This window comes from Pelophylax lessonae (genome assembly GCF_965119305.1).
Source record: "Pelophylax lessonae genome assembly, chromosome: 7".
NCBI lineage: Eukaryota > Metazoa > Chordata > Amphibia > Anura > Ranidae > Pelophylax > Pelophylax lessonae.
This window is the reverse complement of record NC_138774.1, coordinates 222,280,276-222,292,629: the sequence shown is the minus strand read 5'-3', so window position 1 is coordinate 222,292,629 and position 12,354 is coordinate 222,280,276. Positions and strand designations below refer to the sequence as shown.

At 41.8% G+C, this 12,354-nt stretch overlaps 1 protein-coding gene across 2 annotated transcripts in view; it reads left to right on the top strand.

The window, feature by feature from the left end:
- The window catches only part of NTNG2 (netrin G2), a 216,132-nt gene that overhangs the window by 106,260 nt on the left and 97,518 nt on the right, over positions 1 to 12,354 (top strand). For both annotated transcript variants that reach the window (XM_082263920.1, XM_082263921.1), the window contains one exon: positions 2,359 to 3,002. In XM_082263920.1, coding sequence (XP_082120046.1) covers positions 2,359 to 3,002 — 644 coding nt within the window. The remainder of the gene's footprint in view (positions 1 to 2,358; positions 3,003 to 12,354) is intronic.

Below are 12,354 nucleotides of genomic sequence, written 5' to 3'. Positions count from 1 at the left end.
TAAACAGGACAAATAGAGAGGGTGATCCTCCCTTATAGGGGCACAGACAGCAATAAAAACGTGGCATGGGTTCTAATCCCTCTCCACTCTTTCCAAAACCCCCCAAAAACATAATACAGACAATACTCCTTTGTCACATCCCTAAATATACTAAGATCTAAAAGAGGAAAATTGGACCAGACTTTAAAGGCAAAATGGAACGCGTAATATGAGTAAAAACCATATTTTTTTGGTGTACAAATGTAAAAAACACATGATTTGTATGTGATTATTTTTTTAACAATTGAACTTTATGTGTTTTTTATGAAATTTGTACACCAATAAAATATTTTTGTTTTCTCATATTATGCATTCTATTTCGCCTTTAAAGTCCGGTCCAATTTTCCTCTTTTAGATCTATAACTAAAAAAAAAGGTTTGCTTTTAGTTTTACTTTAAAAATCAAAGCATAAATAAAAAAATATTTTTAAATTTTTTTATAGCTTTTTGGTAGAGTGGAGATGGATTAGAATACTTGTCATTTTTTTTGCTGTCTGTGCCCCCATTAGCCACTTAAGCCCCAGAAGATTTTACCCCCTTCCTGACCAGGGCCTATTTTGCGATTCGGCACTGCGTGACTTTAACGGACAATTGCGTGGCCGTGTGACGCTGTACCCAAATGAAATTGACATCCTTTTGTTCCCACAAACAGAGCTTTCTTTTGGTGGTATTTGATCACCTGTGCGATTTTTTTGATCATGCGCTATAAACAAAAAAAGAGCGTCAATTTTGCAAAAATAACAATATTTTTCACATTTTTTTATATGAAATCCCCCAAAAAAAATGTAAAAAATCAAAATTTTTAACATTTTTGGCCAATTTGTTTTCTGCTTCATATGTTTGGTAAAGAAAAAAATTGCAAAACGCGTATTTTGATTGGTTTGCGCAAAAGTTATTACGTTTACTAACTAAGGGAAAGATTTCTGTCATTTTTGGTGGTTTTTTTTTTTAAAGAGTAATGGCGGCGATCTGCGATTTTTTTTTTTTGCGGGACTGCGACATTGCGGCGGACAGATCGGACCCTTGACTGACATTTTTGACACTTTTGGGGGGACCAGTGACATTACTACAGTAATCAGTGCTATAAATATGCACTGTTACTGTAAAAATGACACTGGCAGGGAAGGGGTTAACTTTATTGGAGAGGCAGGGGTTAAATGTGTCCCTAGGGGCATGCTTCTAACTGTAAAGGGGCGTTTCTTTTGATGTAACCACAGAGACATACGATCCTAAATAGCAGGATCTTATGATCTCTGCAGTTACACCAGGGAGAACGACAGGCGGCTTTGGTTACATCAGCGGCCTGCCTTTCTCCCTCTGCAGCGGACGATCGCGAGTGACCATCCGAGCCGCCGATCACTCGCGCTGGAGTGTCCGAGAATGAGCGGGGGCGGGAGCGTTCCTCCGGCGGCGTGCGCTCGCCCCCTATTGGCTCGCGGGCTAGTGACTTATATATACGTCACTTTGCCCAGGGGGGGCTGACCGCCGCCGTATATAGTCGGGCGGCGGTCAGCAAGCGGTTAGGGAGATTCAGTCTCTCTATTTGTCCTGTTTACTGTTAGCATTGAAAGTGAAAGTAAAAAAACTATTTTGGGTTGTCCCCGAAAAGAATCAGAGGGGAAATCTTCCAAGGGGGACACTAGTTCTGGTGACATGGGGGTCCCCAAGGAACTCACTTGATTTGCAGAGATTTCCTCTCTCACTTCCTGTTTGGCCTATGGGACAGGAAGTGAAGGGAAATCTCTGCAATGGGAGACAGATGGTGAAAAAAAAAAAAAAAATCTGACAGGGGTTATAACCCTCCCTTGCTTTAGCCATAATAAAAAAGAAAAAAAAAAAAGGTTTTTGCCTGTAGTTCTACAATTGGAAAGGAAGCGGGAGGGGTGAGGGAGATAGTTCCCAGAACATTATTTATTACCTTAATGAAGTTCAGATTAAGAGCCCATTCACATTAGCCTGACAAGTCGCGCTCGGTCGCGGTCCATTGATTAGCACAGGACCCTTTCTAATAGGAGCGACACAAGTCGCTCCGACTTAGAAAAAGGGTCCTGTACTACTTTGGGGCGACCTGGAGCGACTTGCATAGACTTCCATTATATGAAGTCTCTGCAAGTCGCGGTGCACAGCGGTGCACGCGACTTCACAGGTCGCCCCCCAAAGTCGTGTCGCGCTAGTCTGAATGGGCTCTTAAATAAAATTAAAATAATAAAAATGTAACAATGAATAAAAAATAAAACCAATGAAAGCTCTGAGCATTGCTGACTTGAATTTGTCATGTAGCCACATGTAAAACCAAAAACCTTTGCCTTCTTTCCAACAGGAGAACCCGTACCTCTGCAGCGATGAGTGCGATGCCTTCACACCTGACCTTGCCCACCCGCCTAGTCTCATGGTGGACAAAGACGAAGAAGACCTGGCCACTTACTGGCAAAGCGTCACATGGAAAAGATACCCAGATCCTCTGGAGGCTAACATCACGTTATCCTGGAACAAGACTATTGAGTTAACGGATGACATTGTAGTCACCTTTGAGTATGGACGGCCCACTATGATGATGCTGGAGAAGTCATTAGACTATGGCAGAACTTGGCACCCTTACCAATACTACGCTGATGATTGTATTGAAGCATTTAGCATGACCCCCAAGAAGGTGGTGAATCTCATAGCAAATAACGTCACCCGCGTGCTGTGCACAGAAGAGTACTCCCGCTGGGCGGGTTCCAAGAAGGAGAAAAATGTGCTCTTTGAGGTTCGACGACGTTTCGCAATCTTTGCTGGCTCAGATCTGCAAAAGATGGAGGACTTGTACACTCGGATGGAGAGCGCCAAAGGTTTAAAGGACTTTTTCACTTTCACTGACCTGCGGCTCCGTTTGTTGCGCCCGGCACTGGGTGGGACTTACGTGCAGCGGGATAATCTGAGAAAGTATTTCTACGCCATTTCCAATATAGAGGTGACAGCCAGGTGAGTGTCTGATGGATAAGATCTGTGATGTTGTGACTTCAGCTGACATTTCTTTTTAGTTTCAGATAGATTAATAAAGGTTTAGAACCTCTGTTTTTTATATATGTATAATATATTTTTATTGACATTTTTCATTATAGATATTTGTAAAGGTTTACAAAAAGGAAAGAAAGAAACACAATTAACAACATGAAAACATATAGTAAAGCTCATAGGTGCCCCAACCACTTGCTTACTGGGCACTTATACCCCCTTCCTGCCCAGGCCAATTTTCAGCTTTCATCGCTCTCACACTTTGAATGGCAATTGTGTGGCCATGCAACACTGTACCCATGTGAAATTTTTATCATTTTTTTCATAGAAATAGAGCTTTCTTTTGGTGGTATTTAATCACCACTGGGTTTTTTATTTTTTACTAAACAAACAAAAAAACACCAAACATTTATAAAAAAAAAAAAAACAAACAAACAAACAAACGTTTTTCATATTGATATAACATTTTGCAAAGCGGTAATTTTTCTCTTTCACTGGTAGGCTGCACTGATGGGCACTGATGAGGCGCACTGGTGGGCACTGATCAGGAGGCACTGATGAGTGGCACTTATGGGCACTGATAGACGGCACTGATGGGCACTGATAGGTGGCACTGGTGGGCACTGATGTGCACTGATGAGGCGGCACTGGTGAGCACTGATCAGGAGGCACTGATCTTCACTGATGGGTGTTACTGATGGGCACTGATAGGTGGCACTGATAGGTGGCATGTAGAGGTGGCACTGATAGGCATTGGTAGATGGCACTAATAGGCATATAAGTGACACTGATGATGAGGCATTGATTGGCAGCACTGATATTTGGCACTGGTGGGCACTGATAGGTGGCACTGATGAGGCGACATTGGTGGGCACTGATCAGGAGGCACTGATCTGCACTGATGGGTGGCACTGATGGACACTAATAGGTGGCACTGATAGATGACATGGAGAGGTGGCACTGATAGGTGGCACTGATGGACACTAATAGGTGGCACTAATAGGCAGCACTGATAATTGACACTGAGGATGAGGCACTGGTGGGCACTGATAGGTGGCACTGGTGGGCACTGATAGGTGGCACTGATGTGCATGAATGAGGCAGCACTGGTGGGCACTGATCAGGAGGCACTGAGTTGCACTGATGGGCACTGTTAGGTGGCACTGATAGACAACACAGGGAGGTGTGACACTGATGGGCATTGATAGATGGCACTGGTAGACGGCACTAATAAGCAGCACTGATAAGTGACACTGATGATGAGGCACTGATTAGCAGCACTGATGGGTGGCACTGGTGGGCACTGACAGGTGGCACTGATGGGCACTGATGGGTGGCAGTGATCTGCACTGATGGGTGGCACTGATCTGCACTGATGGGGCACTGATTGGCACTGATAGATGCCACTAATGGGCATTGATGGGTGGCACTGATGGACAATGATAGATGACACTAATAGGCAGAACTCATGGGCACTGATAGGCACTGGTAGGCAGCACTTATAAGTTACACTGATAATGAGGCACTAATGGGCACTGATTGGCAGCACTGGTGGACACTGATAGGTGGCAATGGTGGGCACTGATCGGGGGCACTGGTGGACACTGATTAGGAGGCACTGATGAGACTGCACTGATGGGTGGCACTGATAGGTGTAACTGATGGGCACTGATAGATGGCACTGGTGGGCACTGATTAGCAGCACTGGTGGGTATTGAGGGGACAGGTGCAGCCACTAAGAAGAAACGAAAACTCTCCTTTTTAACATTTGAAACAGATTCAGGTAACATAGATAATAGTGCTATTTGTGGAGTGTGGGGCACTGTCTCTGAGGCAAAGGTTCTATATATTTTAAAATGGGTGCAAAACAGGGCAACTCCACCAAATATGTTGCATGGTACCAACATGCGACAGACATCGCCAACATTGGTCTGATGTATTTGGAAATATTTTGTGTAGTATCCAAGGACAGCGATACCATCTCGTAATGACTTTATAATTTTGTTCCTGTATTCTACTCGCAACAGAAGATTTTTGGGTCTATATGCAGGATTTACCAACTTCTTCCTCCGCAAAAAATAACTCCTAGCTCCTCAGTTAGGAAAAAATTATCAAGAAGGGAAAGAGTATGTGTAGGTGGGTCAGGTTGTGTACAAAAATATTCAAAAAATGGTAAAGGGACGATGAGGATCACCTGTAGTCTTTAATGAATTATAGAAGTTACAGAGTTGGAAATACAATAGCCACCTACTTGAATGAAAGGGCAAAAACTCATTCATTTGTGTCAAAGGTTTCAGGCTGGTTGAATCAATAACATCTGTCATTAAGAAATTGATTTTAGAAGTAGAAAAAGAAGGGGGAGGTTTTGATCGCAACCCTGTAGGGAATTCAGGATTGCCTGTGAGTGGTGTTAGTGGGCTTATATAAGAGGAGAGTAAAAGAATGTTAAGTAAGCGCTCTCAGATTTTATGAATTGCTAAAACACAAGAAGATAAAGAGTTTTCTTAAAGGATGGAAGGATGGCAAAAGTTTTTTTTATTGCTATGTTCCCATTAGTGAGATCCCCCCTCACCCCATTTCCTGTTGTATCATAGGAACAGGAAGTGAGAGGAATCACTCCGAGGGGTCATACATACAGCACTCAAAGGACATCAGGGCTATATTTAAACATGTGTCTGTTGCAGCATTTACAGGGTTAAGACAGGTGGTGTATGAAATATTGCCTGCTCACCACCTGTCAAACACCTCTGAAAAGTGATGCACCACAGATCCTTTTCAGAGGTGTTTGACAAGGGGTGAGCAGGTAATATTTTGTACACAACCTCAACCCTGTAAATGGTGCACCACCACATGCTTTTGAACATGTGTACAGCATAAATACTCCCCACCAAAGGCAATAGGGAGATAATTCCATGGCGTATGTACACCCCTACACTTTGCAGCTGGGGGTTGTACAATCAGATTATAGTGTATATAGCTACCTTTAAGGAGATTGTACACTATATTACCAAAAGTATTGGGACACCTGCCTTTACAAGCACATGAACTTTAATGGTATCCCAGTCTTAGTATGTAGGGTTCAATATTGAGTTGGCCCACCCTTTGCAGCTATAACAGCTTCAGCTTTTCTGGGAAAGCTGTCCACAAGGCTTAGGAGTGTGTCCATGGGAATGTTATATGATGCACATTGTCACTTTATTTGATTTTATATAGCGCTGTATACATATTTGTCTATAGTTCATTTTCCCCGTTAGTGAAGGAGGTTCTATATAGCTGCTGTATTTTCTTTATGTGTCCCAAATTATTGGGTCTTAACACTATACCACTTTATATTTAATTGCGCTGATTTACCTTTTTGCACAATTTTATGGGAATGTTTGACCATTTTTGCAGAAGCACATAAAATGGGAAAATAAAAAAACTGATCTGGTTCTAGCAAAATCTAATTTTTGCATTCCTAGGCACCAACCTATGTCACTTTGCTTTAATGGGACCAGAGATGTATGTGAGGTCAGGCACCGATGTTAGACAAAAAGAACTGGCTCGCAGTCTCCACTCTAATTCATCCCAGAGGTGTTCTATCGGGTTAAGGTCAAGACTCTATGCAGGCCATCCGGGTTCCTCTACCCTAACCTCGCTCATCCATGTCTTTATGGACCTTACTTTGTGGACTGGTCCAAATCATTTTTTGGAGGGGGGATAATGGTGTGGGGTTGTTTTTTAGGGGTTTGGGCTTGTCCCCTTAGTTCAAGTGAAGGGAACTTTTAAGGCGTAAAGCATACCAAGACATTTTGGACACTTTCATGCTCCCAACTTTGTGGAAACAGTTTGGGCATGGGCTATTTCTGTTTCAACATGACTGCACACCAGTGCACAAAGCAAGATCCATAAAGACATGGATGAGAGAGTTTGAGGTGGATGAAGTTGACTGGCCTGCACAGAGTCCTAACCTCACCCGATGGAACACCTTTGGAATGAATTAGAGTAGAGACTGTGAGCCAGGCCTTTTTGTCTAACATTAGTGTCTGACCTCACAAATGTGCTTCTGGAAGAATGGTCAAACATTCCCATAGACACTCCTAAACCTTGTGGACAGCTTTCCAGAAATGTTGAAGCTGTTATAGCTGCAAAGAGTGGGCCAACTCAATTTTGAACCTTACGGACTAAGACTGGGATGCCATTAAAGTTCATATCTGTGTAAAGGCAGGTGTCCCAATACTTTTGGTAAAATAGTATATCTGTGAAGGATTCCATATTACTTTTCATCAGGTGACATTAGACAAAGTAAGACATTTTAAAGGGACCACAGAAAGCAACAAAAACATGACACAATTTCTGTATTAGGACTCATTTAACTTTAATATTAGGGAAGAGGGGAAGGGGGCCATAGACACACTTCTAAACCTTGTGGACAGCCTTCCCAAAAGAGTTGAAGCTAATATAGCCGTAAAGGGTCAATATTGAACCATACGGACTAAGAATGGCAGGGCCAGAATAACATAGGGGCTATTGGAGCTGCAGCTCCAGGCCCCTTCCTTAAGATAGGCCCAGCCCAGTAGTGTGAGTGAGTCACCAATGCTTTCCAGCCCTGCTCTGTGTGCAGTGTTCACATGATTGATATGTTAATCATGGTGGCATTTATAAGCAAATCACGGCGGCATTGATATATAAATCACAGGCTACTATGCCGCCACATTACTACAATTCTAAGAATAACTAATGGCATCCTCTCTCTCAGCCCCCCTCTCTCTCTGTGTCTCACTATCTCTCACCCCCTCTCTCTCTTTCTCCCTTACCCCCCTCCTCCCATTCCCCCTCTCTCTCTTTCACCCTTCCTCTTTTCTCTCACCCCCTCTCTCTCACCCTCCCACCCCCCTCTCTATTTTATTTAATTTGTTTGAATATTTAATTTGTTTTAATTATTTGCATTTTCAAAAGACCCACCAAAATCCCCAGCACCAGGTCCATGATGGTCTTAATCCGGCCCTGAAGAATGGAATGCCATTAAAGTCCATGTTCGTGTAAAGGCAGATGTTCCAATACTTTAGGTAATGTGGTGTATAGTAACCAGTAAAGGGTAATACTACTAAACAGGGTCCCATTCAGAGTTGTATAAAGTACTCGAAACCCATACTTGAATAAAAGTGCTCGATCAAAAAGTGACTTGAGTAGAAGTGGAAGTGCTCGATCAAAAAGTGACTTGAGTAGAAGTACTAAAGTATTCAACATTTTTTGTACTTAAGTATTGCAAGTAGTTTTTGTTTTAAATTTTGCTACTCAAGTATTGAAAGTAAAAGTACCAGTAGTTTTTGAAAAAAAAATTGCTACTCAAGTACTGAAAGTAAAAGTACAAGTACTGTGGTATGTAGTTATTAAAGAAAGAAGTCAAAAGTTTGAACATCATATTGTTTTTTATTATTTCAAATGCAGCTTTTATTTATACATACAGTAGCTTTTATTTTCGTATGCGCTGATAATACACATGTTTTGAGCTTCATGAAACCTGCCATCTACTGTTCTGGCAGTGGTCATTTTTATAATTGTAACGAGTAACTATGCAGCACAAAAAAAAAAAATATTGGAGTAGAAGTATTGAAATCATTGAAAAAATGTAGTGAAGTAAAAGTGGAAGTAGGAGAAAAAAATTCTACTCTAGGAAAGTACAGATACCGCCTTTCGGTACTTAAGTACAGTAGTGAAGTAGTTCTACTTAGTTACTATACATCTCTGGTCCCATTAAAGCAAAGTGACATAGGTTGGTGCCTAGGAATGCAAAAATTAGATTTTGCTAGAACCAGATCAGTTTTTTTATTTTCCCATTTTATGTGATTCTTAGGGAAGAACATAAAATCAAGAAATTCAGCTTCAGTTACACATGGAAATAATTTTAATTCTGCATGGAACTCTGTGACCACAAACTTCTATGACCATTAAGCAGAGCATAAATGAAGGTGGTCTTGGGGGCCGTCTACCCGATATCCAGTCCTGCTTATCACACCGCAATGCTTGGCATACGCTCCGTCCTTAGAATTCCATATGGCCACTTCAGAAATGCTTGCTAAGTGATTATTTAAAAGCTGCAACTTGAATTGTCAGCTGTCTAGTCACAGGTTGTCGATGATATTACCCTGCCAGGAAAAACAAAGTTCTGATGAAATGTGAGTTAAAAGGATAAAAATGTCACTACGCAGCTAATTTAGTGCATGGCTATTTTAGCACTGAAATCAATGGCGGAACAAAAACAGCAATGAGACGGCTAACATGTGAGAACACCCAGGGGAGCCGACATTCACAGCACAGGAAAAAATAAAAAGGACAGCGCTACTCTTTTTTTTACTTCTAGCATGGAATTGTTTTATCGTGAGGTTGAAATAAGAACTATCTGTGCTGCTCTTAGATATCAGCTAGTTGTTGACTGCAATACATTGTTCTTTTTATCAGACACTATAAACAAAAAAAATGATTGCGCAGGTATAAAGACTAAATATAAAAATGCAAGCTGCTGGCAACAACACAACATGACCAATCGTGATAAATGTGAAACAATAAAAAATGTTGCTGCGCTAAACATAGATATTGTATAAACAAGTGTCCATAAAGTGGGTACAACTAGTGCTGTTCTAAAAAGTGCAGGGGAAGTCCTTGATGAACATCCAATAGCAGCGAGTGTAATTGATGTGCGTTTTGATCATCCACCGATATTGATATAAAACGCCTCCTTACCAGAGGTCCAGACTCCCAATTATAAGAGTCTAGACAGGCGTGATATGCAAGTATAGAAGATCCAATCAGCTTCCTCTATTATATTGCCGGTGGTGTTACTGTCATGGCTGATGGTAAAGTTAACTCCATATTAGGGTCAGAAATCTGGTTTAAAACGAGTATCAATAGATCCAAGTCATCCTAGAAGTCGATCTTCCCAAAGAATCACATAAAATGGGAAAATAAAAAAATGTATCTGATTCTAGCAACATCTAATGTTTGCCTTCCTAGGCACCAACCTATGTAACTTTGCTTTAATGGGACCCTGTATAGTAGTATTACCCTGTACTGGTTACGCCTACACTATTTTACCAAAAGTATTTGGACGCCTGCCTTTACACGCACATGAACTTTAATGGCATCCCAGTCTTAGCCTGTAGGGTTCAATATTGACCCTTTGCAGCTATAACAGCTTCAATTCTTCTGGGAAGGCTGTCCATAAGGTTTAGGAGTGTGTCTATAGGAATGTTTGACCATTCTTCCAGAAGCATCTTTGTGAGATCAAGCACTGATGTTAGATGAGAAGGCCTGGCTCGCAGTCTCTGCTCTAATTTATCCCAAAGGTGTTCTATCAGAGGTGCAGGCCAGTCAAGTTCCTCCACCTCAAATTCGCTCATCTATGTCTTTATGGATCTTGCTTTGTGCACTGGTGCGCAGTCATGTTGGAACAGGAAGGGGCCATCCCCAAACTGTTCCCACAAAGTTGGGAACATGAAATTGTCCAAAATGTCTTGATATGCTGATGCCTTATCCGTTCCCTTCACTGGAACTAATGGGCCAAGCCCAACCTCTGAAAAACAACCCCACACCATAATCCCCCCTCCAACAAATGATTTGGACCAGTGCGCAAAGCAAGGTCCATAAAGACATGGAGGAGCGAGTTTGGAGTGGAGGAACTTGATTGTCCAACATCAGTGCCTGACCTCACAAATGCGCTCTTGGAAGAACAGTCAAATATTCCCATAGACACACTCCTAAACCTTCTGGACAGCCTTCCCAGAAGAGTTGAAGCTGTTACAGCTGCAAAGGGTGGGCCAACTCAATATTGAACCCTATGGACTTAGACTGGGATGCCATTAAAGTTCATGTGTGTGTAAAGGCAGTTGTCCCAATTCTTTTGACAATATAGTGTATTTTTAAAAAGACAGACCAAAGGCATTCCATTATTGTTGTACTTAATAAATGTCAGGTAATATTTAAGTCTTTGCAGTGTGGTGTCGATAATCTATGTTCTCTATGGGTCTTGTAATATTTAAGTCTTTGCAGCGTGGTGTCGATAGTCGGTGTTCTCTATGGGTCTTGTAATATTTAAGTCTTTGCAGCGTGGTGTCGATAGTCAGTGTTCTCTATGGGTCTTGTAATATTTAAGTTTTTGCAGCGTGGTGTCGATAGTCAGTGTTCTCTATGGGTCTTGTAATATTTAAGTCTTTGAAGTGTGTCGATAGTCGGTGTTCTCTATGGGTCTTGTAATATTTAAGTCTTTGCAGCGTGGTGTCGATAGTCGGTGTTCTCTATGGGTCTTGTAATATTTAAGTCTTTGAAGTGTGTCGATAGTCGGTGTTCTCTATGGGTCTTGTAATATTTAAGTCTTTGCAGCGTGGTGTCGATAGTCGGTGTTCTCTATGAGTCTTGTAATATTTAAGTCGTTGCAGCGTGGTGTCGATAGTCAGTGTTCTCTATGGGTCTTGTAATATTTAAGTCTTTGCAGCGTGGTGTTGATAGTCGGTGTTCTCTATGGGTCTTGTAATATTTAAGTCTTTGCAGCGTGGTGTCGATAGTCAGGGTTCTCTATGGGTCTTATAATATTTAGGTCTTTGCAGCGTGATGTCGATAGTCGGTGTTCTCTATGGGTCTTGTAATATTTAAGTTTTTGCAGCGTGGTGTCGATAGTCAGTGTTCTCTATGGGTCTTGTAATATTTAAGTCTTTGAAGTGTGTCGATAGTCGGTGTTCTCTATGGGTCTTGTAATATTTAAGTCTTTGCAGCGTGGTGTCGATAGTCGGTGTTCTCTATGGGTCTTGTAATATTTAAGTCGTTGCAGCGTGGTGTCGATAGTCAGTGTTCTCTATGGGTCTTGTAATATTTAAGTCTTTGCAGCGTGGGGTTGATAGTCAGTGTTCTTTATGGGTCTTGTAATATTTAAGTCTTTGCAGCGTGGTGTCGATAGTCAGTGTTCTCTATGGGTCTTGTAATATTTAAGTCTTTGAAGTGTGTCGATAGTCGGTGTTCTCTATGGGTCTTGTAATATTTAAGTCTTTGCAGCGTGGTGTCGATAGTCGGTGTTTTCTATGGGTCTTGTAATATTTAAGTCTTTGCAGCGTGGTGTCGATAGTCGGCGTTCTCTATGGGTCTTGTAATATTTAAGTCTTTGCAGCGTGGTGTCAATAGTTGGTGTTCTCTATGGGTCTTGTAATATTTAAGTCTTTGCAGCGTGGTGTCGATAGTCTGCGTTCTCTATGGGTCTTGTAGTGGTTTCTTTTACAGAGCTGTGATTAGCTGAGCTTGCAGAGTGTGACATCATGTTTCATGGCCTACCCAAGGCTCATTTTCTTCATCA